The 26,119-nt window shown below is 50.7% G+C and overlaps 1 protein-coding gene across 7 annotated transcripts in view; it reads right to left on the minus strand.

Annotated features, from left to right (window-relative positions):
- SFXN5 (sideroflexin 5) overlaps positions 1–26,119 on the minus strand; it is a 106,986-nt gene that overhangs the window by 18,995 nt on the left and 61,872 nt on the right. For 4 of the 7 annotated variants that reach the window (XM_039852554.1, XM_039852558.1, XM_039852560.1 and 1 more), the window contains 3 exons: positions 21,846–21,936; positions 7,423–7,538; positions 5,308–5,393 (listed from right to left, as the gene is read on the minus strand). In XM_039852554.1, coding sequence (XP_039708488.1) covers positions 5,308–5,393; positions 7,423–7,538; positions 21,846–21,936 — 293 coding nt within the window. Of the gene's footprint in view, positions 1–4,075; positions 4,274–5,307; positions 5,394–7,422; positions 7,539–14,584; positions 21,250–21,845; positions 21,937–26,119 lie in introns of those variants that run through there. The other 3 variants (XM_039852557.1, XM_039852561.1, XM_039852559.1) reach the window with 3 other exon arrangements.

Below are 26,119 nucleotides of genomic sequence, written 5' to 3' on the forward strand. Positions count from 1 at the left end.
AGGTTTGCAGGAGGCCAGTAGGGCTTCTGCCTGGACTTCTGACTCCCCATGAGTGCTGTCACCCTGTGCTGCTCCTGGCTCCTGCCTTCGGGACTCTTTGCTAGGCTTCATCACCAGTATGTAATGGCTGTCACCCACTCCCCATGGCAACCTCCCTCCAGACCCTGGGTCCGCCAGCTCTGTGACAAAAATGGGCTCTCCAGATAGAGCGGGGGCCATATCAGCTGGCAAATACAACTTGACCATGTTGTCCATCAGAGCTTTACATTTTGTGTCATCTAGCAGGCCCCTTAGTGAAGACCACCAGGCATTCTATGTGGGGAGGCCCGGGGCGAGATGTGGTGGCAGGACGGATGACTGAATGACTTGCCAGAGAATAACGGATGGGCATTAAACCTGACCTCAGTCACTGTGTCAGCCTCCACGTGACCGTGACTGGCTCCTGGTATGAGGATATGCTTGGGGCTCTTGCCCCTCCTCCATGGGAGCAGGGCTGGCTGCCACAGGCAGTGAGGGGCGGGCCCTCTTGGGGGCAGGGCCTCAGTAGGGTTGGCAGGCAAACCCTGCATCACCTTCATATCCTGGGACTAGAATCCCAGGCACATCGGGTCTTGAGCAGACAGCAACATTGGGACCAGCAGTTCTCAAACTTAATGTCTAGGCAGCTGGTTAAACATGCAGACTACCAAGGGCCCCTTACTCCCATGAGATCCTGATTCTGTTGGTACAACACTTGGGAAACTGCATTTCAAACAACTCTCCATGAGTCTAAAACAGATGATCCCCAGATTGCACTTCTGGGAACACCTGGCCCAGCGTGTCCCTGCATAGTAAGTGCTCAGTAATTATGCGTTGTTATTGCCCTTGTCATGTTCAGGAAGGAGGGAGGATCTTGGTAGCTGGGCTGTCCTCCAGCCGTCCCATCAGCCTATATCCCAAGATCTGTCCAGCTGTTGAATTAAGCCTGAATTGAACTCTTGGAGAGGGAAGTTTCCACAGCATTAAAAGCAGCAGGACAAGGGTGCTAAAATCAAGCTCCAGCCCATCTGATCTTCCCTGTGGCCTCAGTCAGGCACCCCTACCCTCTCTCTCTCCACTAGACAGTCCTCATACCCTTCATGAACTCAGCCCAAGGTCTCCTGAGCTGCCATGGGGGTCATGGAGGAGCCGGGAGTAAGGCTGAAATGGGCCCTGAGATCTTTTCAACTCAGTGCTGTCCACTTCTTCAGCATGAGGAGGGGGGATTCACTCTCCAGACTTGCACACAGAGCCTAGAGCCCCAGCTCTGAAGAGGCTGTGGAAGACAGGGCTGCCCTACTGTCCTAGTGTTACTGACTGGGACTTCAGTCCCTGAGGGGGATCAGAGCATTGGGAATGGACAGGAGGGTGTGAAGTCCCTGGAGGCATAGCCCCAAGGGTCATCGAAGGCAAGGAGGGTGACAGGGAAAACTAAGGTGGCAGGTGAGGGGCAGACCATGAACTCAATCCTTGGGAACTCTGGCGTTAGACAAGACAGACCCACTTCCATGTGGGACTGTGACCTTGGCTTCTCTCTCAGGGGCGGCTGGCTGAAGTTCCTACTGGGAAGGGGGTCCAGGAAGCCCAGGCCTATGCTTCTGATTCAGGAAGGAGGCAGGCCCCACACTGCAGCCAAAGAGGAGCCTCAGAAGTGCAGCCCAGAGCCCGCGGGAGAGTTAACACCGCAGGACAGGGGGAGGGGAAGAGGAGGGACTGGAAAGGCAGCTGAGGGAGTTAAAACATGCAGATGGAGAGAAGTGCGAATGCCTGGGAGAAAGAAAAGACCCGGATCCCAAGGAATCAGGGAGGCAGGAGCGGCCTTAAGAACCACCATGGAGGGTGTGGCCTGAACCTCAGCCCGGCTGAGACCTAGCCTGGGGGGAGATCCAGGGCCAGGGATGCAGGGCTTGGTGCAGGGGTAAGCTGCCGCACCTGCCTCTGAGTTGGGAAGATTAAGGGAGAGGGGCTGACCTCCCAGCCCTGGTCTAAAACCAACTTCCGCCTCAGGATGGTGAAGCTGTACAAAGTGAGAGGATGTGTGTGGGGGTCGTGTGCAGCCCCCTCCCCCCAGAGGCCCATGATCTGGGCTGGGAGCAGATGCTCCTCTGCTTCTGACTTCAGATACTCTTCATTTCAATCCCAGAGACAGGGACACCTTCAACATGCCTGGCACCCGCCTCCCTTATCCTAGCAGGAAACCCAGGGACCTCCAAGGGCTCCTCTCAGAGAGGGTAAACTGAGGCCAGAGGCGAAGCAAGCCGGGCCCCAGCCCCCCACACAACAGCTTGTCTCCCCACTGCTGTGCATTCCCTCAGCACTTGGAGCAGTTTTCGTTTGCGCTCCATTAATTTGCAAGTAGGCTGCTTTGTAAGTGTTCTTTGGTCTTTTTTCCCTGGCTGTCCTGACTCCCTCACCCAGCTGAGGCTCTCTAGTGTGGGGGCTGCCTCTCCCGCCAGCCTCCTCAGCAGCCTCTTCACCCATTCATGGAAAGGCGATCGATGGGGTGCCTGGTGGGGCCCTTGTAAAGAGTCAAAGGCCTGCTGGATGGTGCAAAATGCAAAGCCCTATCAAACGAGGTGACAAGGGGGAAGTATTGTCATTCTCCAGGTGGGAAACTGAGGCTGAGGGCATCTCTTGGACCAGCCTGGCTGGAAAGTGGTGGAGCAGGAACCCAGATTTTGTTTTCCTACCAAGAGTCTCACTGGCACTGCTACACTGCCCTGGCCCTCCCACCACCCCGTCTTGCAGTCCCCTAATATATGTAAGAGTTAGTAAGTCTTCGAGGGCACAAACTGGGTCTTGTTCATTTTGATATTCCTGGGGAAATTCAGACTGGACTCTTTCTCCTCCCTGGAGACTCTCCAAGGGGCTTCAGGGAAGGTCGACCAAGTACAAAGCCAACCTGTTTCCACCTGCCTGAGGGGTTTCTTTGGACCTTGAGCTGCGCCAGACTCATGGACAGAAGGTTCAGAACTAGAACCACCCCACCCCACCTACATGCCTCTCAAAGCAGAGTTTAAGCCCCAAACCAATGGGACACCAACCATCACTCCACTTTCTGCAAATCCAGCTCAGACACCAACCAGGAAAGCATTACAGATCACGTTTCCCACCAGCAAACTCCTGGCTCAGGATTCAGCAGCCTAGAATACCGAAGCCCTACCTTCCTCATTTGTCCCCCAGTGCCTTTGTGTGTACTTGCAGCTACTGGTATTTGGGGACAGCCTTAGTTTACGAGGCAGCTACGTATACGAGTATCAGTGGCACTAAAACAATTGTTCTCTCAGGATTTGCTTATTTTTACCACTTCCATATGAGATTTAATTTTCTTATATCCTAGTGCTCAACACAGCCTGTCCCTGCTCAGGTACCCCCTTCTTATACCTCTCCCTCTTCTAGGGTGAGGAAGGGATCATCTCCTCAGCTGGACACGGGGCTCCTTATCAGCTGGCCCCAGTGAGCATGCTTTGCTTCTGTCAGGCTGGACTCCTTGATATCCACACAACAGGTCCACGCCCTGCCCAGAAAGCCCTCCCTTCTGCCAAATCCTGTTTTGCTCTCAGAGTCAGCTGCAGCCCCTCTTCTCTGGACCAGGCTTCTCTGCTGCTGGGCCCAGAGTGCCTTCTCCCCCTCAAGGTCACCTTGGTCCCATCCACACACTGCCCAGTCTCACTGGCAGCTGACCTGTATGTGGGTCATACCCATCTCCCTTATCTGCTCCTCCCCAGTCTCCACACAGGGCAGGACCCAAAGTCATGCTGATCACTTGATATGATCTGAAGACCAAAGAAAGAGCCAGTGCGGGAGGAAGAGCCCAGCTCTGGAGCTGTATTCCTGGGCCACTCCTAACTCTGCCATTGCATACTGTATGACTGTAAGCAGATGATAAAACCTCTCTTTGCCTTCCTTTACTCATCTGTAAAATGAGATACCATACTTACCTCATTGCACTGTTGTGAAGGTTAGATGATTCATTCATTCATTCATTCATTCATTCAACACTTACTGAGCATCTACTATGTGCCAGGAAACATACTAGATGCTTTGCAGAGCAGTAAATAAAAGGAATTTACTTGCCTCCATGGAGAGTACTTTCTAGTGCAGCAGACAGATAACAGACAACTAGATAATCTCAGATATTGATAAGTGCTGTGAATAAAAATAAGGCAGTACGAGGGGAGAGCGGGTAATGATGTCTGTTGTGCTGATGGGGTGATCAGGGAGGGCCTCCTTGAGATGGCATTTGGGCAGAGGCCTGGCGGAGAGAGGAGCGAGGTGTAGTAAGCGCTTAATAAATGTTACCTGTTATTACGATTCGTATTGTGGGAATACACAGGTATCCAAACTGGGGAGAAGGCCACACCCCAGAACCCCAGATGAAGTGCACCCACCCTGTCCTTATTCTACACTGCCCTCAAAGCCAACCTTGCTGCCTCGGGGTGTGACCCCATGAGGCTGGGCTCTCAGAAGGAAGGGGACAATTATCTCTGCAATTTTACCTGCATGGGTCAAGGGTTTGCACCTCCAGTCTTTTGTTCAATTTGCTCCCCTCACCTAGACTCTCCCTTGCTCTTTTCCTCCTAGACTTACCCTAATTCCCAGGGCCTGCCCAAACCTACAGGATCACGGACCGGCCCTGGTCTCTCCTTTCCTCTCTGCTCAGCTTCTCCTTAGAGCAGCATTTCACTCTTCACGATTCAATTTCACACTCATTAATTAATAGAATCACCCTATCATTGTTTTTATTATTGTGTTCCCTTATTTCTTTACAGTCATCACAAATATGTGTTCTCAGAACATCCCTTTAAGGGAGGCAGGGAGGTTGGTACTATTTGTGTTTTAGAAATGGAGAAACTGAGGCTCTGTGAGGCAGTGACTTGCCTCATGGGAGATGCCTGAAAGGGGTGGTACTGGCCTCAAACCTTGTCTTCCTACCACAGTCCCCAGACTCTCTTCCCAACCAGTCTTGCCCTGTGCACTAAGAGAACGTGTATGCACACACATGCATACACACACTTGTGGACACACACGCATGCACACAGACACACACACCTCTGAACTGCCAGCTCCTCAGGACAGAGACAGCCTCTCCAGCACCTAGTGCAGGGTCCTACGTAGTAAAAGGCCATGGGTTCTCACAGATTCCAGTAGCACTGACTGGGAGAGTCTGAACAAGCCTGGGCAGCTGCCAGCTGCTCCTCTGTCCCTTGCCCTGGGCCAGCCAGTCCCCTTCCTTCTACCCCTCCCCCCCCAGCGGTGGCCCCTCTGTCCTGGCTGCCCCCAACTCACTTCTCCAGCATGGACATGACGATTGGTGGAAGCACCAGGATGGGCATGGGGAGGACCACTCGCGTCAATGCCGTCTCCAACAGGGCCTGCAGGGCAAGCAGAGGCCGTGGTGAGTGGGAATCCTGGGCTGGGGGACAGCTGCCTAGCAGCAAATCTCACCCCTGAGCCCTTAGGTGTGTGTATCACTGCTAAGCACATCTGGCTGAGTGGAATAATTCATGGAATCGCTCACGAAGCCGTATTCCAAACAACAGAAAAAAGCCACCTCCCCGTCTTCCCACCACACACATTTGAAGAGCAGATCCCCGTCATCTGCCATGTGTGGGGGAGGGGTGGCAACACAGAAGCGGCCCCAGGAAGGGGCCTGTGCCCAGGGAGGTGCCTCGGGTGGGTGGCGGGTGCAGGGGCTGGGGAGGAAACATACGGAGGACTTGAGAGGCTCTAAAAACAAAGCGGGTGCTGAAGGACCAGAACTAACAGCTGGGGCCTCCTGAGCCACGGGAGGCTCCTGGTGCCGAGGGAGCACAGATTCTGGAATGCACTTTTTTTTTTTCCTTTTTGACATCCCTTAAAGACAAAGATTTGGAAGACCTTGTGTCTCTTGGCTCTGGATGAGTCTTTCTCAGTGACCAGAGGTTGGCTTTGTGAGGGGGAGGTACTTCTACTGAGTCTCCGTATGGGGTCTGCCTAGGGCCTCGTGCTGGGGGCTCCCTTGGGATTCCTGGGGTGGCACGGTCAGGGCATAGCTCAGTGGCAGTTCTGCACTCTAATGGTCATTGCGGGAGTTCCTTTAACCCCACCAGCTCCCAGCCCTCAGAGAAGGGTCCAGGAATGGCTCGTAGCCCCCAGGGCCCTGGGTCTTCCCCCAGAGAGCAAGGGGCTGACAGAGAAAGGCTGACAGACGCTCAGGGATGAAGAAGAGCTTGGGGTTCCCTGCCACTTGGACCGTCAGCTTCCCTCGCAGTAAGTCTGGGAGGAGGAGTATAGGGTTGGATAGGAGGTTGGGATCAGGGAGGAAATTTAGGCCAAATCCTCTCTGGTGACAGGCTCGGGGCAGGAAATTTCTCCCAGGAACTTGGGTCCTTCACGATCAGCCTCAGAAAGGCCTGGGAGAGGGCCCCTCCAGTCTCCCGAACAGGAATGATAAAGAAGGGCCCAGAGCCAGGGAAGGAAGCAGAGGACACAGTGTTGGCATTGGCACCCTGAGCCCCTTGCTACCTATGAGTCTTGAGTAGGCACCCACTTTCCCTGAGACAGTGGGGAGGGCAGCACTGGGACAAGAGATGGGTCTCCCCACGTGGGAGGTTTGTGGAGAAGGCCTCACTGACAGAGGTAAGGCTCAGGCCCCACGTGGGAGCTGAGGAAGGACAATGGCTGGAGCAGAGCAGAATGCTCAGCTTCCTCACAGCTGACGCCCCTGTCCCAGCAGTTGGAAGTCAGAGCAGGACGAGCCACTAATTGTCATTACGATGAAGACTAGAAAGCACAGGGAAATGTCCAGACGGGATTTTCAAAAGATCCAGTTGGAAGCAGTTGAGGCTGGTGAAACCAGAGATGAAAAAGGGACTTCTTGTAACAAAATATTCATTCCTAACCACCACTGTGGCCTCCCGTAAGCCTGAAATCCCTATACCTCAGCATCGTCACTCCCTGGTGAGGTGTCACCTGCAGAAGTGCCTATTAGCACAGAACCACAAAGCACCAGCTCCCACACTTTCTCTTCTTACCCCAGTGGATATGAAGGCCCAGGAGTAGGGCCCTATATCCTGGGGAGGGAAAAAAAGCTCTGGGGATCTCTTCTGCCCTTGTCAATTAACAGATTGGAGAAGACAGGTCCTGAGGGTCTGGGACACGAGATGGGGACATTCTATAGTGGTGAGGAGAGGGCAGTTGTAGAGAAGCAGGGATGTCCAGGGAACAGGAGTGGCTGGGCCAGACCACAAGGCCTGGGCTCAAACAGATGGAAGGTGGGGGCGAGGTGAGGAGGAGCAATCAAGAGGACAAGCCAGGGTGCTGTGACCAGCAGCCCCTGAGGAATGAAAACATTTAGGGGGAACCAATACCCTCCCTGTTGCTGCTCCCACCGCCAGCTCCCCGAGCCCCAAGACAACCCACGTGTCTGGCTGCGATCTTGGAGGAGCCCACGAGGTTGCCATCAGCATCCAGGACATCGATCCCTTCCTCCAGCTCCCCATACCGCATCAGGACCACATTGCAGATATTGGCGCTGGCTAGAAAGAGAGAGGGGGGAGCAGGAAGCAGGAGTGACGGGGGAAGATGGCATTCCACCTGGTGCAGAAGACCACTGGGCTCCACCCTCACCCAAGCCTCCCTAGCCCAAGCAACAAAATTCTGAATAAATGCCAAGTCTGTGTTCAAATGCTGTAGGAGAAGGTGTGGTTCTGCTGCCTACCAGCCTGGTGAAGGATTGGGGGCCCTTGGGAACCTGGTGGAAAATAACCGGTGTTAGAGACAAAGGGAAAACTGTTCAGGGCTTAGAGAGCTACCAGTTATCAAGGAGGCTTTCCTCTTCTTGGGGGCAGGCCCCGCAGGCAAGCCAAGTGGATGCCCATCTTGGGGGGCTCTTTGACCTAAAGATGCACCACCCCTGGTGTCTGATGCTCCACCGTCAGCAACTCAGTCCCTTGGGCTGCCTTTCTGGGCATCTTCTTAAAATGCCAGCCCCCCACATTCAGCCCCTTGCTCCTCAGAGTGAATAGAGTTCCCAGAGATTTGCTTCCCTGACAGCAGGTGTCAGAGCAGGCAGGAAACTCCATGCTCACCCAGCATCACCCCCTCATCATATGGATGGAAAATCGAGGCTCAGGGAAGGGGGCGACTTATCTCAGGTCATATAGCAAAGTGGGACAGAGCCGAAAGGCTATAGAGCCTGGTCCTTTAGATACCGGAGGTGGGGGGGGGCGGGGTTCGAGGGGAGGGGAGCGGGGTTCAGGTAGAGCGAAAGGCATACCTTCTACATTCTTGCTTCGGATGGTTGGGTTTTCTCCTCTGGTAATGCCTACCCATCTCAGCTGAGATCATGGAGACCCTGGCTGAGGTGAGGGTCATGGCTCCTTAGTTAAGCACTGGATGCCAGAGCTTAGGGGCCACCCATTAGCTGGTGACTAGCATAGGGAGCCTCTTTTGGATCCTCTCACCTGGGACTCACGTGGCTGGGCCTGGGCCCGAGGCTGGGTATGGGCGCTGACCTCGCCCGAACTCCTCCAAGTCCTGCTCCAGGATGGAAGTGGGGAGACTTGGGGGTGGTGGGCGGGTGGGGAGTGGGGGTAACAAATGTGGAGCCTGCCTGCTTCACTCCTCCCCCCAAAGCGCCTTGCTGTGTTTAAAGTTTTAATTTTTGCTAATTAATGTCAATTAATTTTGTATAATGAGTGTTTAATTTTGGGGAGTGTGTGAGCCTGGGAGCGACTGCAGTTCTGGGCTGTGAACGCTGATTAGCATCAACACCTGCTGCTTCTCCACTCCCTCTAGGGAGGGGGGCACCAGGGTTTGGGGAGCTGGAGGGCGGCAAGGCCTAGTGGGCAGGTGGAGTGGGTGGAGGACCACAGATGTTCCTGGTGCCCGAGCCAACGCTGCAGAGCAGAGGGGCCCAGGGTGCTCGCAGCTGGGGGACTGGGTTCTGCAGGTGAGGGGCTTGAGACCCTGTGTCTCTGAGCCTCAGTCTCCTGTTTCAATAAAGTGGGGAGGTGGAATAAACAGAGGGGAAGACCGAGAGGCTCTGCAGTCTTTGGAGAGAAAGGCAGAAGACCAAATACAGTTTTAAAATGTATTTACAGCACACACGCCATCTTTGACTAGCTCTCACGTTTCCACACGACACTCAGCCTCACTGGTAACCATGGGCAGCCCCCTTCTGAGTCAGGCCACTCCTGTCCCCACAGCCGGCTCGCTCACCTGTCTTGCACAGTAGCTCTCGACCTGGGTCAATTTTGTGAGACATTTGGCAACGTTTGGAGACATTTTTGATTATCACGACCTGGGTTGGGAGGGTTGTTACACGCATCCAGTGGGTAGAAACCAGAAATGTTGCTAAACATCCTACAATGCAGAACAGCCCCCATAACAAAGGATTATCCAGCCAAAAACCTTGTCTTACGTCCAGAGACTGGGAATTAGGAAGGCGAATCTGAGGTGAAGGAAGAGAGGTTGCGAGCCTGGGTTTCAGGCCAGCTAGGCTTAGAATCTTCCCCAGGGCTCAGGGTAGGGGAGGGCCCCCAGAATGGCCTTGGGAAGGGGGCACCTGGCCTTTTAGTGATGCGCCCTCTAGTGGTGGCAGACATGCTCTGCATCTCCCACCCCCTGGGGCCGCCGGGCCTGTACATTCAGAGATGCAACAAAACCATGGGAAAGGATATTGGGGTTTTCTGCACTGAAAGGCATCAATCCCTGCCCTCTGAGAACCCCTTCACCCTCACCACACCACCACCACTGTTCCAGGAAAGGCAACTGATGTTGAAGCAGTGATGCTGGGAATGTGGACTAGGTGATGAGAATCTGCTTCAGGTCAGGAGCCACCACCTCACTCTGCAAACTCTACTCCCTGCCCACTTCCCTGGGTGTAAAAGGAGGGGCTGCATATAGGGTCTCCATGGGATCTTTGGGCTCATGACCTCTACACCCGTGCCCACACCAGGTCAAGGGAAGCCAGAGATGGCTGAAACATCTATAGCCTTAAGTGTGTGTGTAATGCGTAGTGCATGCATGTGTGTGTGTGTGTGTGTGTGTGTGTGTGACGAAGACCAAGAGGAGAGAGTGTGGATCTGGAGATGATGGATGACCAGTCACAAGTTCATGGTGGCATCTCACTTGCTCTCCACAATTTCTGAATATGCAGTGTAGCAGGACTTTGGTTCAAACACAACGTGACTTGAGAAGATAAAGTATGAAAAGAAGCAAAAACCCAGCCTCCCTTCCCTCAGACAGATCCTCCAGGACACTTTTCAGAATGACAAAGCTGCCCTCTCATCTAAGCCTCCTGGATGGAAAAGAGACAGAGAAAACCCTAAAAGCCACCTCTGAATAAAGGCAACCCCCAGGCTCCTCCTTTGAGCCCCCATTCTTACTGCCTATTTAATGACACAGGCAGAACAGCCCCCACAACAAAGGATTATCCAGCCCAAAACCTTGTCTTACGTCCAGAGACTGAGAATTAGGAAGGCGAATCTGAGGTGAAGGAAGAGAGGTTGCGAGCCTGGGTTTCAGGCCAGCTAGGCTTAGAATCTTCCCCAGGGCGCAGGTCAGGGGAGGGCCCCCAGAGTGGCCTTGGGAAGCGGGCACCTGTAATCACGTCCATTGACTGTGTATACTGGTTGTCCATTAATTAAGTACCTGCTGTAGGCGCAGGTTACTAGCCATCCCTGCCTTTGAGCTGTCAGATTTCCGGCCTGCTTCAGCAATTTCATCTCCATGATCTCATCCAGACATTCGATCATGTCGTATTCCTTTCGAACGTGCCCTGGTCCCTCCCATCCCACTCTTGGCAAGTCCAGCTCCCAAGTCACAGACATTGAGAGCCTAAGCAAATGAAAAAGAAAGAGACCAATCAATGGTCCCAGATCTCCTTTCTAGCAAACCACAAGATCTACTATTGACAGTATCAGCAGGTTAATTAAGCAGTCTGTTAGTGATAATGTTAAGAAAGCTGGCACATTGTCAACTCAGATTGACACCATTCGAGACTCAGGCATAACTGATGTTGGAGCAGTGATGCTGGGAGATGTCATGGGATGAGAGGAAGAACAAGACAGAGAGATCGCTTCATGCTGATGGCAAGCTCGGTGTCAAGTCCTGAGGAAAATGTGCTCTTGACTGCTGCAGATGTTCACACATCAGACCCACTGTGATACAAAATCACACCAATTGCGAACAGCTAATGAAGCACCCTGTGTAAAAGGGACAGTGTGGGATTGAGAAAGAACAGTAGACAGAAGACAAATGTGCAAGGAAGTTCTCAAAAAGAAAACTATGGGGGAGCTTTCCCTCTGAACTAGCACAGGAACAGACACATAGATCAAGAGAGTTAATAGTCCAGACACACATCCACCTACAGGGTAAAAGAGTTTGAAGTAAAGCAATTACATCAACTCGCAGGCAAAGAACCATTCAAATATGGGGTGAAGCAATGGGCTATTTATTTAGGGAAAATGAAACATCATAACTCCTCTATTCTAAGATGTATTTTCTCATATTATAATGTTTCAAAATCATGATAGGTCTTATGCAGGGGGGACATTATCTGCCCCCCATCACAACTGCCTGTGCATGGGTGAACTTAGCCATGTGTTGAGGTAGTTGTTCATTCAAGTGGCACCTCAGTTGCTTACAGCAATCCACGCAGAATTTGAACTTAAACTTAGATTCCTAATTGTCGCCTAAAACATCTTTTTTAAAACTTATACTATAATGGAGCACGGACATGAAAAGTTATTGTACATGCGGAAGATCGTCTGCCAGATACCAGGCAATGCAATTAAAGGCAGCAGAAATTGCCAAACCATAGATAGCTACCCTAAAGAAATGCTTGTCCATATGCACAAAGAGACATTTACAAGGATGTTAATTATAGCACTGTTTGTAAGAGCAAATAATTAGAAACAACCTAAATGTCCACCATTTAGGAAACTTACATGGGAAGCTCTCCAAAACAAACTTATATGAAAAGAGCTACTGAGTATGTACAAGATGGTTTACTGAATGTAAAACCCTGTAATTGGTATATACACATCTGTGTGCACAGAAATCCATAGGTAACGTTTTGGAAGGTTCACACCTCACAGAGTGACCTCCTTAGAGAACTAAATTTGGGGATTAGGGGGTGTTGAAGGACTTTCACTTTTTTACCCTAAAATTTTCTGTACTGTTTGCATTATTACAATGAGAATACAATCATGCTTCACTTGTCTAAAAATTGAAAAAAAATTGCCAAACTTCTTGAAGTAGAGCATAAAAATTCGAAGGCCAGTGGGGACTCATGTGACCTATTCATGGGGTCCTACACTTAGACATCTATATATCAGAAACTACCTAAAGAAGCTGATTAACTTCAGAAATATTTTTTTCCTGTAAGAAAGAAAAATGAAACCACAAGTATAATCAAATAGGAACTGCGGACAAAAAATATCCCAATATTCTTTTGTATGCTTTGAAATTATACTCTCGATGATAAAGGGGCTGAAGGGGTCAAGATTAATTACAAAAAGCAGTGGTGGCTGTGGTGCTGTTTAACACCATATGTCCAAAAAAGAATTAGAAAATGTAGAGAAGACTGAGACTCAAACTCTGTGGTGTTGAAGAAAATAACTTGGATCGATGTAGAGTGAAGGCTCGTTTATTTCTTCAGATGAACATGAAATACAGTTCTCTCCTCTTCTGAACAGCTATTATGTTAATGCCTCTTATAACTGAGGCATCTTAGAATTGAGAAATAAGGCATTCAATATCTATTTGTGAACCATATTATAAAAAATAGGAAACAGAAAATATATTTATTACATGTGACAAAGAGCTACTAATATTAATCTATGCAGGGTCACGGTGACTATCAACAGCTATTCTACCCCCAAAGATACATCTATACTAACTGTAATAATCCCTGCCTTGCCAGTGATTGGTTCAGGAAGGGACAAGAGACTGATCCTAGCCAATGAGGGATGTCTGCAGGGGACTACTGGGAAAGATCTCCTTTTATTTTAGAAGATGTGGCAGGCAGTGCCTCTTGTACTCTGGGCAGTGGTAGGGTTGGATGTGACCTTTGGAACTGCTGATGGCAACTTACAACCATGACGGGAGATACCCTGAACATGAAGACCCTGGCAGAGCAGAGGGATAGAAGGAAGGGCCCAGAATGCCTCAACCGGGACTCGACCTCTGTAAAGTAATAAATTCCTTTATTATTTAAGCTGGTTTGAATCAAGGAGTTCTGTTTCTTTCAGCCAAAAACAGCCATAAAATGTATAAAGAGTCTTAACAATTATTAAGAAAAAGATACAGTGATCGAAATCACTGAAAAATATTTGAGTAGGAATTTATAAAAGAAATGTTAAAAAGTCAATAAACAAATTCAGTCTTAGTAAGAGTCAAAAAGAGGTTTTTAAATCCAAGAAAAAAACCAACGTACAGGAGTTCTTTATATGTTTTGGAGATTAATGTTCATTGGTTAAATGGTTTACAAATAGCATGTGGCTTGCTTTCTCGCTTTGTTGATGATGTTTTCTGCCATATAGTTTAATATGTAGTCAAATAAGCAATCCTTTTTTCTCTGGTGTATACTTTTTAAGGTGTCGTCAAGAAACTCTACCCCTACTTCAAAGTTCATCTATATTATCTTCTGGAAGCTTTTTACTTTGACATTTTGGTCTTCAAACGATCTGGAATTTATTTTTGTGTGTGTGTGGTATAAAATAGGGATATTCTCTTGCGCGTGCGCGCGCGTGCGCTCCGACCCACCCTGCCCTGCCCCGCCCCGCCAATTTGGAAACACAAATGCCCACTACACTTAAGAAAAGGTTCTCAACCATACTGGGAATTGGAAAAAATGCAAATTAAATTAGGAAAGAATCATTTCAGATGGACAAAATTTTTACAAGATTGATAATACCAAATATTGGAGAGGATGTAGGGAAACAAAAATTTGAACCTTGCAGGCATGGTAAAAGCCAGCATGCTCTTTTGGCAATACCTAGTAAAGCTAGAGATGTGCAGGGCCTCTGACGCAGCTATTCCATTTCTAGGTACAGAGCCTAGACTAGTGAGTCTCAACACTGGCTGCTCGACTGAAACCAGATCTAAGACCCAGATCTCAGCATTTTTTTTAAGCTCCCTAGATGGTTGTTCAAAAACCTTTGCCCTGGAGAAGAAGCTCCTACAGGTGTGAACATGGACACACATACAGGGTTGTTTAGTGCAGTACTATGTATAATAATGAAAAACTGGAAATAACCTAAATGTTCCAAATTAATCAACTATGGAATAGTTATAGAGTTATAACTATGGAATAGTTATTCAGCTACAGCAGCTGAAATGAATGTATATGTATTAACATGGATAAATCTCTAAATCACAGTGAAAAGCAGTTTTAAAAGGACATGTAGAGTATCATACTTAATGTAAACTTAAAAAACACATAAATAATACAATTTCTGGCTTATGGCACAAACATATGATACGGTATAAAAACATAAATATGGAGAATGCGAGTCGGCAGCCTTCCCCCAGGAGAGGAGGAAACCAGAATCAAAAAGATGGAGGGCAAAGAAGGCTTTGGGTGCATCTAACATTTATTTCTCTATTTCCTATAATACTCCATATGTTTGAAATACTATTTCATAATTTTTTAAAAAGCATGGAATGAATTATTCTGACTGTTAAAAGGGATAAGATGGAACTTTATGACTGCCATGGAAGGACATCCCGAATTTATCGTGAGGTTAAAAAGCAGTTTACAGAACAGTACACACAGTATGATCTCAGTTGTATTAAATATGTATGTACTTTACACATAGATACAGTAAACAGGCAGAGAGTCCTACACTTTTAGATGTTTACTTGAATTTGGAACAACATATACCAAACTTATTTTGGGGAGAAAAAAATCGAACCATTTTTATTAAAACAAAAACAAAAACACTCTAACGGCAACCAGGAGACCTGTGCGCTCATCTTGGCTCCAGACTGACACTGGACAGTCTTTCTCTTCTCTCTCTCCCTCTTTTCCTCCCTCCCTCCATCCTTCCTTCTCCTATTTTGTAGGTAACACATGAACGCAGTAAACAATTCAAATCACATAAAAGTGCAAATAATAAAGAGTAAGTCTCCTTCCAACCCCTGACCTTTAGCCTCACTCCCTTCCCAAAGGCAACCACTGTAGCCAGGTTCTCAGGTCTCCGCCAGACATTGTCTCTGTGCTTACAAGCAGACATACACGTATATCACCACCTCAAACACACGCACGTGCATGCATGCGCGTGCACACACACACACACATTCAAATCGCACCTCTACCTTTAGAGGATGATGATTATCAAATAAGGATGTACACTCTAATATTTGCTTGATTCCACCATATTTCTCATTATTTTGCCTAAGAGCAGTGCTACATGGCATGGATTTTCCTTTAAATAGCTGGAGAATTTGGGGAGAATTTCACACCCCACACTGAAGTGTCACAAACTCAGGAGTGGGAATTTCTGGATTGAAAAATCAGCCTGTAAATTTAGGTGTAGGCTGACTCTGAAGTTCAGGATCTCTTAATAAAAGATTCCTGCTAACACATTTATCTTCTGGAAAGCTTCCTTTTATCACAGCTGCTCCCTAGCTTGAGATCCTTCAGTGGTTCTCCATTAACCATCAGCTAGTACTTGAATCTAAGCTAATATCCACGGCCCCAGCATGCCCTCTCCCCTTCCCTCTTCAACAGGCCTGGCCTACCCCATCCAGGCCCCAGGCCCTGCTCCTCCTTTCCACATCCATAACCCCACTTCCCCTGCCTTGTGCCTCCCCACTTTCTCTGCCTCTGGACTTCGCTGCCCTCTGATTTCAGGAATTATAAAAACCCTGAATTGGAAGCTTAAAAGCATTCACTGAACACCTACTATATGCCAGGTCCTGGGCAAGCTGCCCAGAAAGAGGTGACTTGGTCACACATGAGTGCTTCTCACAGCTTTTGGGTCCAGACTGCTACTTGGACACTTCCTTGACCAAGGGGCCAGGCAGCTCATTCCAATAACAGACTGTCGGGTTTTCAGATCCGGGTCTTTATCTTAAGTACTCTGGCCAAGTCAGGTCCCAACACCACTACACTGTGCAGCTGCTTTTTTTTTTTTTAAAACAGCAAGCCTTCCATCAGACCTTTTGAGATCTTTTTGGATCCTGGTGCTCTTGTCTATTAACTCATAATCACTGCCAAGTTGCTGCCCCTATCCCTTGAACATAACCCACAGGCTTCCTCTGACTAAGGCAGTTATAAATAACTGGGGAATAAGACTGAAGACAGAGCAGTAGGACACACCACTGGAGACCTCCCTTTGGCTGACTTGGCCCCATGTCTTCTTGGGACCTGACACACACTGGGGGCCCATGCCAGTTCTGGGGCTGTCGCCAATTCTGGCATCCAGCCCCACCCAGCCCAGCCCAGCCCACTCATATTTCCGAATCCAACCCAGAAAGGTTGGAGAACGTGCCCAGGAGGACCTGGTAAGTGGTAGGCTCGTGGGTCACCCACTCCAGGCCTGCTGACTGGTGGATTACAGTGATGGTGAAAACTTACATAAAAAAATAAAACATTCAAAAAACATTTAAAAAAAAACAATAAATGTCCAAGCGGCTACAGAATCTGATCACCAGTGTTGCCAGAGTAGTGTTCCACTTTGAGTGCCCAATTGCAAACCTTTTCCACCAAAGCACTCATTTGATCACGGATCAAATCTACATTGAGTACTGACTGTGTGCTAGGTACACAGGGGAACTAGGGGTTGGTGATGAATGAGATCCAGTCCCTGTCTTGGGGACCTCACAGTCTGATGAAGGAGGCAAACTCAGAAACAAAACAGGTAGTTCTGGGATAGACAGAGGCATACACAAGGTACTGTGGTCTAACTTTGACTGGGGCTACCAAAGAGGGCTTCCTGAAGGAGATGGTATCTGAGCTGAGAAACAAAGGCCTGGCAACTAAGGGAAGGCAGAGGGCGTGGCTGAGGTAGTGGGGAAATGTGGGGACTCCGGCCAGCAGGGCCATGTGCAAAGGCCTGGGGCCCAGCGAGAAAGGCAGGAAGGGGATCTTAAGATTTACCACAGCTACGATGGGGTATGAGCAGAGGTGAACCCAGGAACCAGGTGGAGGAAGAGACTCATGAATCTCTAGAGGAGCCTAAAGGCCATAGCTACAACATTATCACTGACATGACTGGAGGGGGTGTAAGTCAGGAGGCCAAGGACACGGCTGACACAGGTGTACCCGCTGTCTTCTAATCACACGGGAGGAGGGATGGGAGAGGAGCAGGCCTGGGGAATAACCTCTGGGGCCCGGGCACACTGCTGTGGCCACCTTTCAGATGAGGAAAGCAGGGTGGATAGAGCACCAAGGCAGAGCAATGAAATGAAGGAGTCAATGACACCAAGACCCATGAGGCCTGGGGGCGGAGGGGAGCACAGAGATGGGGGCGGAAATAGGGCACGCCAGCGTGAACTAACAGAAGACCTTCTCCCAAAGGCTGCCCAAACATCCTGAGGAATAGACTGACTGGTGAATACAGGGATTTTTTTCATGGGGATGAAATAAGCTGTGACATTTAACATAAGGGACTGCTGCAGGCAGCACAGAAAGATGTCGCTTCCCAGCAAAAAATCATGAGGCTGGCATTTCCGGTCCATGCAGGAAGATCATTCCCTGTGCAAGGAAGTCTGCTGGCTGGTGCTGAGGCTCAGGCTTCTTCCACTGGAAGCTCAGAGCCCACACAGGGTCTTTATTAGCACGGACATTGCTTGTCCCCTGCTCAGTGTGGATTCAACCAGGCAGCCTGGGGGTGACCTTCAGAGCTTTCTGTCCTGCCCCCTACACACACATACACAAAGCCTGGGTACACAGACACGCTTGCCATGTGACCCCTGGGCTCTCCACCTCTCAGCAACTGGCTAAAGCCTCTGCCCCACCCATTTCTGACAAGATGTATCTACTTCTCTCGCCGGTGCCCCATCATGGTACCCAGGACCTGGTACTCCCTCCTGCTGGCCACTCCTGTCAGCCCCCACCCCAAGGCCTCATGGGAAGGCCGTTTGTGGGGCTTGCCTCCACTGGAATGGACCCTGCTCATGGAGACTGATGGCTGGACCTGGAGGTTTGTATTTTTCCGAAGCCTCCTCAATTGACCTTTAATTACACTGTTTGCCCAGCTCTCAAACCATTAACTTCCACCTCACAGCAACCGCACGTCAATTAATGGAGGGCCTGCTCCAAGCTCGAGCTCTTGAACACAATTAAGCGTGACAGTCCACAAATAAGAAAGGACTGGAGAATTAATTAAGGTCTAAACAAATTAATTACCAGTCCCCAATCGATTCTGATGCCAACACACACCGTCTTTCCTAACATGTCCATGTATAAATAGAAACTGAGATTTCTCACATGATTGCTGTTCTAAACCAGGGCGCAGCAAGGCTCTGAAACCACCTTGATGGAGAGAAGTGGCTACAGTGAGTGTCCTCGGGGCTCCCCACATACTCCACACATATACACACACACATGCACGCACGCATGCACGCGCAACCCTGGCTGGAAAACCAGGGGCGAACCTGGAGATGGAGTGCTCCTGGTGGGACACCGAGCAGCCCCAGCCGCCTGTTTCCTGGCTGCAGGGCTGAGGGGTTATTCAAGTGGGCTCAGAGTAGCCCTGGGCTGCTCCTTCGAGGCCTGGGCTTTGGCCAGCTCAGGATAACTTTCAGCAAGTCTGAATTTATTTATTCTTCTGTAAAATGGGATGGCTTGCTCTGCCTCAGGGTCTTCCCAGAGAGGGAATGAGGACAGTTGAAGGAAACAGGCCTGCTGGGGAAACGAGGAGCTCTATGGAGCCCTGGGAGTACTGGGCTCTGCAAAACCAGGGGAGGCCTGCAGTGACTGTCCAGCTGTCCCAGTGGGATGGGAAGTGGCTGGAACAGGGCCTGGTCCGAGGTAAGAGAAGGGTGGGAACAGCAGAATCAGGTGCGAGAACCAGGCGTCCTGTGCTGGGAGTTGCAGGTCTGTCCCTAGGGCCCATGTGGGGGGCCCAGTGCAGACAGGTGTCCTCTCACCTCCCAGACTTCAGACTGCAGCAAGAGGAGCTGGGCAGAGCGGTGGTGGAAGCAACTGACATTCAGGAGCCCCTTGGGTCCCCCAGAGCCTGCGTTTCCAGCCCGCCCAGGGCAGACAGAGTATAAATGTGGCCTCTGAGCACAGGGCACATAGGCCCCTCAGGACCCTTTCTCACCCAAAGGATCCCCTTCTGCTCCCTTCTCCTACACACATATCCCAACAAACAGAGCTTAACCCAATCCTTTCCACTTGCCTCAACCTACTTCCCTTGTGCACTCATGGCTCAGTGAATCCTGTCTCCCCATCAGGACAGGGTCTAAAGGGGCAAGGGACCCTCTACAAGGTAAAGCAAGTCCTCAGCAAGCCTCTCGGTGGCCTTAACAGTGGTCTGGCCTAGTCTGGCTCAGCCTGCTGTGGCAAGGAAAGGTGTATGCCTGGTGGGACCTAGGCTTAGAGATGCTCTGTCCTGGCCAAAGGCACCTGTGGATAAGGTGGAGGGAGGGCAAGCACACGAACTAGATGGTGGCTTGAAAAGAACAGGAGAGTGAGGGGCATGCCTGTTTATCTTGTACACCACCGTGTCAGCATTGATCAGGGGAGTCGGCAAGTGACCATTTGCAGATGAGCCTAGGATGGACATTGGGGGCCAGAAAGATGGAAGCCTGCACGAGGGCAGGAGAGAATGGAGCAGGGGGTGCAGGCAGGCAGGCACACAGCCAGGACTTGAGCAGCGGACCTGAGGAAGCAGACAGAAAAGGCCTGCTTCACTCAGCATCCTGGCGATCCAGGACTGTCAGGGCTGCAGAGTACACCGTGTGCAACCTGTGCAACTGGTTAGGGATATGCGGAAACTCTGGACCCTTCAACAGTGGCTAGACTAGCGTGAGAAGGCTGTAGGCTCCTCCTTGTAAAGAAGGCAGGAAAGGAATCAGTCTGGAGCCCAAAGAGGGACTGGTCAGAAAGTTTGAGTTAGGTATGGCAGAAAGGGTCAAACCTGAAGGCAGAACCTTCCTCCTGAAGGACCCTCAGAGAGGTTAAGGCCACCCCACAAGGTCACACAGCAAGACAGCCAGCGAGCAGGGCTGGAATGGGCCCTGGTGAAGTCCTTGTTGTAAGCTTGGCTCAAGGACAGATTACATCTCAGCTGAGTCCCAGATCCAGTTCAGTGCAGCTGAGAGCTGCCCCCTTCTCAGGCTGCATCTAACCCTCCAGCCCAGGATGGCGGGGACCGCAAGAACCGCAGCCGTGTCCACTCAATTAGGCCCCTTAACAAAGTCAGATCTAAAGAGTTATTCCATTAATGGCCCACACCAGAAATAGCTGAGAGTTCATTAAAAGTGTGGAGTTGCTATAGTAATTATCTGGGTTGGCTGAGGTTCATTGAGGAGGTTGTTCCTGGGAGTTCGTTAGCCTCTGGGCCACCAAGAAGGTGGGGCTGCCCAAGAATGATCTCCCTGAGGCCTTTCAAGCGCTTCGAAGCACTTTCCTATGAATGGAATCTGGTCTGTGGTCTCCTTCGATCCTCCCACAGTTCTGGGCTGTAGGAAGGTAGGTACTGGTGCCCCATTTTATAGATGGGGAAGCGGACACCTGGAGAACAAGATCTGGACCATGCACCTGAGTTTGACTCCCAGTTGATCAGATTGAGCCTTGGCATCAGGGAGGTCACGGGACCCCACACCTCTCCTGGGCTGGCCCCCATCTTTGTCCTCTGGCATCATATGGGGAACTCCGTGTCATGCTTCAAACAGTGGCTTATACTTCTCTTCTGATGACTGATCGCAGACTGCCTCATGTTTCTTTCGATGTTGTTTCTTTTTAATTTTCAAAAAACTTTCCACTGTGGCACCCCAAATAAGGCATAGGCCTCTTAAGAGCCAGGCTGGGCTTTGTGGGATCCCTGGGCCCAGGCCTGCGGCACGTGTTGTGAGCTCAGAGACTCCAAGACCAGCAAGGACTCAGCTGAAGGCAGCAAGTTCCCCTCCCACACATGCATGCACCCACAATTACAAAAACCTAAAGGGCCCACACAACCCAAGGGCTTGGAACTCCAGACTAGAGGGAGCTGTGGACGTTCTTTTGTGTCAGGAACCCCTGGGACAGTCCGGTGAGGCCTATGTGCCCCTTTCTGAATAATGTCCCTAAATGTATAAAATGAAAGACATAGGATTACAAAGGAATTATATTGAAATAAGTTGTCAAACTATTTTTTATGTTGTGTTATAGTAATAGATTTGCTTTTTAACTAATGAATTAAAAAACAAGACTTACCAGTGAGTCTATTGAGTATAATTTTGATTTATGGATAAATTTTGATTTACGTATGTACGATATTTTAAGATCTCTGTAACAACTATAACGGGACATGAAAATGTCTGTGATATCTATTGGTGACAGTCACAGGACCTGCTCGTTACTATGGTTTGCTGTCTACATTCATAATGGAAGGAAATGTTAGATTTCGGCTAGAGGCTAATGTAAAATTTTCCCCAACCACATTCACAAGGTCCACTGCATTCTATCTACTGACCCTTTAAGGGCCTGGGGTCCCAGGTTAAGAATCCCTATGCAAAATTTTGGGCACAGAGCCAGGCCCATCACCTTTCTTTCTACCTGCTTGTTTTGTTCAAACTGTCCCTGTCAGGGGACATCCCCGCCCCCGCCACAGTCCAGCCAGCTCTGCAAGAGCCCCGCAGCCCCACACACCCAGGCGTACTCCGCCTCCTGCAGGCCTTACCTACAGCGGGAAAGGGCACAAATCTCTGCACGAGAAGGCGGGTGGCTGGGGTGAACTTGTTGGCTTTCTGAACCAGGACATTAAGGCCCACCTTGGAAGGAGAAAACAGAAAAAGCGCATGGTGCTGCAGCCGCCTGTGGGAGGAAGGGGCAGACGGGGGGGGGGGGGGGGGGGACGGGGGGGCAGGGTGAGGGGCGCAGTGTCCCCTGCGATTTCACCCCCCAGACCCTAGGTTGCAGAACTCCAGTATGGCTGTTTAAGCACTACTTGCCCCGTCACATGCCAGTTAATGTGGCTCATGAGAAAGAGGGAGAGGTAAAGCTACACACACACACACACACACACACACACACACACAGCCTCTCTGGGGAGGGGAAAAGGTGAGTGGGGTGGTTGCTGCTGCAAATAAATAAAGTCTAGGACCTCCTCATTCCTACCCTCTTTCTGAGGCCCTACTGTGAGCCCAGGCTTGGGCCTGGCCAGACCACAAGGACCACAGGAGAGGGAGAGCTACACACCTGTCCACAGGTGCCTGCAGAGCTAAGCAGAGCAGCCTGCAGCAGGACATGGGGGGTGGGGGGTGCAGTGGACATCCTAGGCTCACTGGTTGTCCTTACTCAGACACTAGCTCCCCTCGCTCAGCCCAGGACACTAGAGTCCCTTTGCCTTTGCCTTGGGCGCTCCCCACTCTAGCCCACCCCCACGCTGTCCTTTGTTTTTCTAGGACACAGGTCCAATTGCATCCACCACCACCAGCTCCTCCCCATGACCTGTTCTAGAAGGTGCAGTCTCCTATGTGCATCAGTCTTGGCCTCCATAACCCTGCACCCCCAACGACCCATGTTCTCCTTCCTCGAGTCCAGTCTGCTGCTTATCAGATGCTACATGAGCTTTCCAGCCCTGGGGCTTTGGCCTACGCTGGCTCCTATGCCCAAGACGCCTTCCTTCCTTCCTGTGCTCAGTCCACACCTGTTCTTTTAAGGCTCACCTCTGAGCTTCACCTCCAGTATCACTTACTAACAGTGGGATTCCTTTTAGTCATGAAGTCATTTAACCTCTGCCTCAGTTGCCTTGTCTGTAGAAAGGGATAGTAATATCTACAGCAACCCAGGGCTGCTATAAAAATGTGTATAAGTGTTTAGCATGAGCCTGGCACATAAGAAGACTCAATAAATGAAGCTATATAAGAACGATGTCGCCTCTCCCCCGCAGAAAGTCCCTCCTTTGCACATCACCAGTCCCTCCTTCCCAGCACTCAGTACACTGCTCATGGGTGTGATGATGTCCCTGCCAGATTGTGAGAGAGGGACCGTGCCTTTTTCATCTTCCTGTGCCCAGCACTTAGGGCAGTGGATGGCATGTAGTACATGCTGAATACAGTGTGACTGAGGAATAAATGCATGAACCAACAGATGAATGAATGGAGAGATCAGAAAGGCTGGAAGAAAAAAGTGAGATTAGTCTAGGCAGAGGAAAAAAACCTTTTGGTGGGGCAAACAGCACGAGCATAGGCATGGAGAGAGAAAAGGCAAGATGCATGTGTCCAGACCAGAAGACAGATATGTAGAGGCCTCTGCTCCCTCACCTGAGGCCAGAGCCAGCCCCTGCCCTCTGGCCTGAGGGGATCTGGAGCTTTCTGCTCTGGCTCTGACATACCTTACCTGCTGGCTCCGCAGGCCACCTGCACTCATAGCCCTGGCTCTGGCCTCAACCTTCTGCATTGTTGAGAAAGATGCTGAGCTTTGGGAAGGCCTCCAGGGTGGCCCGGTACCTGCGGCAGTCAAAATGGGGCACTGCAGAAATGGCCCAGCGACTCAGAAAGACAGGAAGTGCCAGCCCGCCAGCCCCGGAGCAGCCCAGGGCCCCACAGAGCCAGAGTGCTGCCGGGCAAACACAGCCTGGGCCCTTGAGTGCCTGGGCTCCATTTGAAGCCTCAAGCTGAGGCTCAGAGTCCAATCCTTGTTGTCTCTGCTTGTTCAAGGGAAGGTTGGGAGGCAGAGAGATGCGTGGCAGCTTGGACACACTTCAGTGGTTTGGTGGGGCGGGCCGGGGGACTGCCGGCCTACAGTGCCCTCCTTCAAGGCTGCCCCTGTCACACACACGGAACTTGTCAAGTCTAGGTCCCCGGCTCTCAGCAGCGAGTGACTGTCTATTTCTGTGACTCAGGAATGGCCCCCAAATATCAGGGAACATGTTCCCATAAAGTGTAGAGAGGGAAAGTGCAGAGGAACAGGCTGAAGGACAGGCAGGCAAGTATCAGAGATGAAGAGGAGGAGGAGCGAGGGGTGTGGGGAGGTGCCAGGCCTCCTGCTGATGCCAGGCCACATAAAGTACCTTAACTGAATTCCCACTACAAGCTTTTAGATAGGGCATTACCCCTTCTTACAGATTTAGAGAAGTTCAGGCAGGTTCAGAGAGGTTAAGTAACTCTGTCCAGGGATAGACAGCTATTATGAGGCAGGTAAGCTAGGACTGAACCCAGCATCTGCAGACCCAGTGGTTCGTTCTTAACCATGGTGCTATTTACTTTCCAATTGTTTTCCACCTTTGAATACCCACCACCCTCAACCTCAACCACCACAGCTGGAAATCAGGTCTACGTTCAAAACCCCACACATTCAACTGAAAAGATGCTGAGTGCTGGAGTGGTGGGGAGCAGGAGCCCCCCAAGAAGCCAGCAGGGAGTTCAGCCCCTTCCCCTGATAGCCTCTTGGGGGTGGGCAGGGCTGGAGTGTGGCGGCCTTTGCTTATAGCAAACACTCGGACTTACCCGCCGCACCCTCGCTCCCCCAAGTCTTCCCATCCCTGGCTGGGATGGTATTGCCCAGAGTGAAGGACCCCGCCTGCCTCCCTCTACCCAACGTGGGAGCCCAGGGTAGGGAGAAGGAAAGAAGAGAGAAAACAATAGAGTCCACAGCCCGGGTCCCAGGTCCCTTCTCACCTCCCCTTCCTCGAAGCCCATGGGCATTTCCCCAGCACAAATGGAGTGAGACTTGGTGAGGGACACACATGTTTCTGAGGGCATGGCCTACATGCCGGAGTCCAGGGAAGAAGATGAAGACCAGCAAAGTGGGGAGAAAGCTTTGGGCTCCTGTGTAGCCCACTAGCCCATCCGCCCACCCCTTGATGGGTGGCAGAAAAGCGTGAATACGGGGGAGATAAGTGACCACTCACCTCTGCTCCCCCCGCAGCTCCCAGCCCAGGCCTACTGTCCCAGCAGCTAGGATGGCCAGAGCCTAAGAAAGAACTGGGCGGGCTACAGTCCCAGGGGTTGGGAGCCCGTCTGTTCTGGTTCCTTGCTGGCCCTTTGGCCTGGAACATTTGGTGGAGCCCATTAAAATTAAAAAGCCAAGTAGCTGGTGGTTCTGAATGCCAGCTCGTTTTCCCTGGCATGGTGGGTCCTGTTTAAGGGAACCAGCTGGCATTAATGGCACACAACTCATCATAAACAGCAGCTAGCGATCAGAAAAATCTGAGCTAATAATCAGGTTTGGGAAAGATAATGAGATATGGAACAATCACTGCTGAGGGTCCCCTAGGGTCTGTTTTAGCAGCCTCCAAATAAGCCACAAAATAGAAATTAACCAAACAGGGGCTCCATTTGGGTGGAGGGGAAAACAAACAGGGTGTGGATTTTGCACAAGAATTCCCATGTGGCCAGCAGACTAGGGTCCTGGGAGAAGCCAGAGCCCAAGATCCTCAGGACATCAGCAAAGCCCTGAGGAAGCAGTGAATCTTCTCTGGCCAATTCTAAGCTTCAGCTCCCAGGCCAGAGAATTTGCCACAGGCAGCTGACAGGAGCAGAGGAAGAGGACAGAAGACTATCTTCCTGACAACCCCCTGCAGTGGGGATAAGTGTTGACCAGCGCCGAGAACTGGGGTGGGGTGGGAGCTCCATGACACAAGACATTCAACATCATGAGCTACATGCCTAAGAGCTGTCTCCTTAAGTATCAATGTCTTTCCCAGGCCAATAGCAGCTTAATTTCTTCAAGGCCAGCAAGGAGACACCAGATAGGGCTTGAGCAATGCATGCAGCCCTCTCACCCAGGCTGTGTCCTCTCCTTCAGCCCACAAGTCCAATCCCCTGGGGGATGCCTCTGTTTCAAGGAGCTTCAGGCACTCCACCTTCACACACCCCAAACCAAGGTTATTTTGCTCTTTCTCACCTGTGCCTGATCCTCCTCTCCCATTCTCAGCTCACTCCTAGGAGCCCTCCCGGACAGGAGCCCCTCCCAGCGCACATCCCACCCACCGTCCCACGCCCAGCCCAT

This window comes from Pteropus medius, unplaced genomic scaffold (assembly GCF_902729225.1).
Source record: "Pteropus medius unplaced genomic scaffold, Ma_sr-lr_union100, whole genome shotgun sequence".
NCBI classification, from domain to species: Eukaryota; Metazoa; Chordata; class Mammalia; order Chiroptera; family Pteropodidae; genus Pteropus; species Pteropus medius.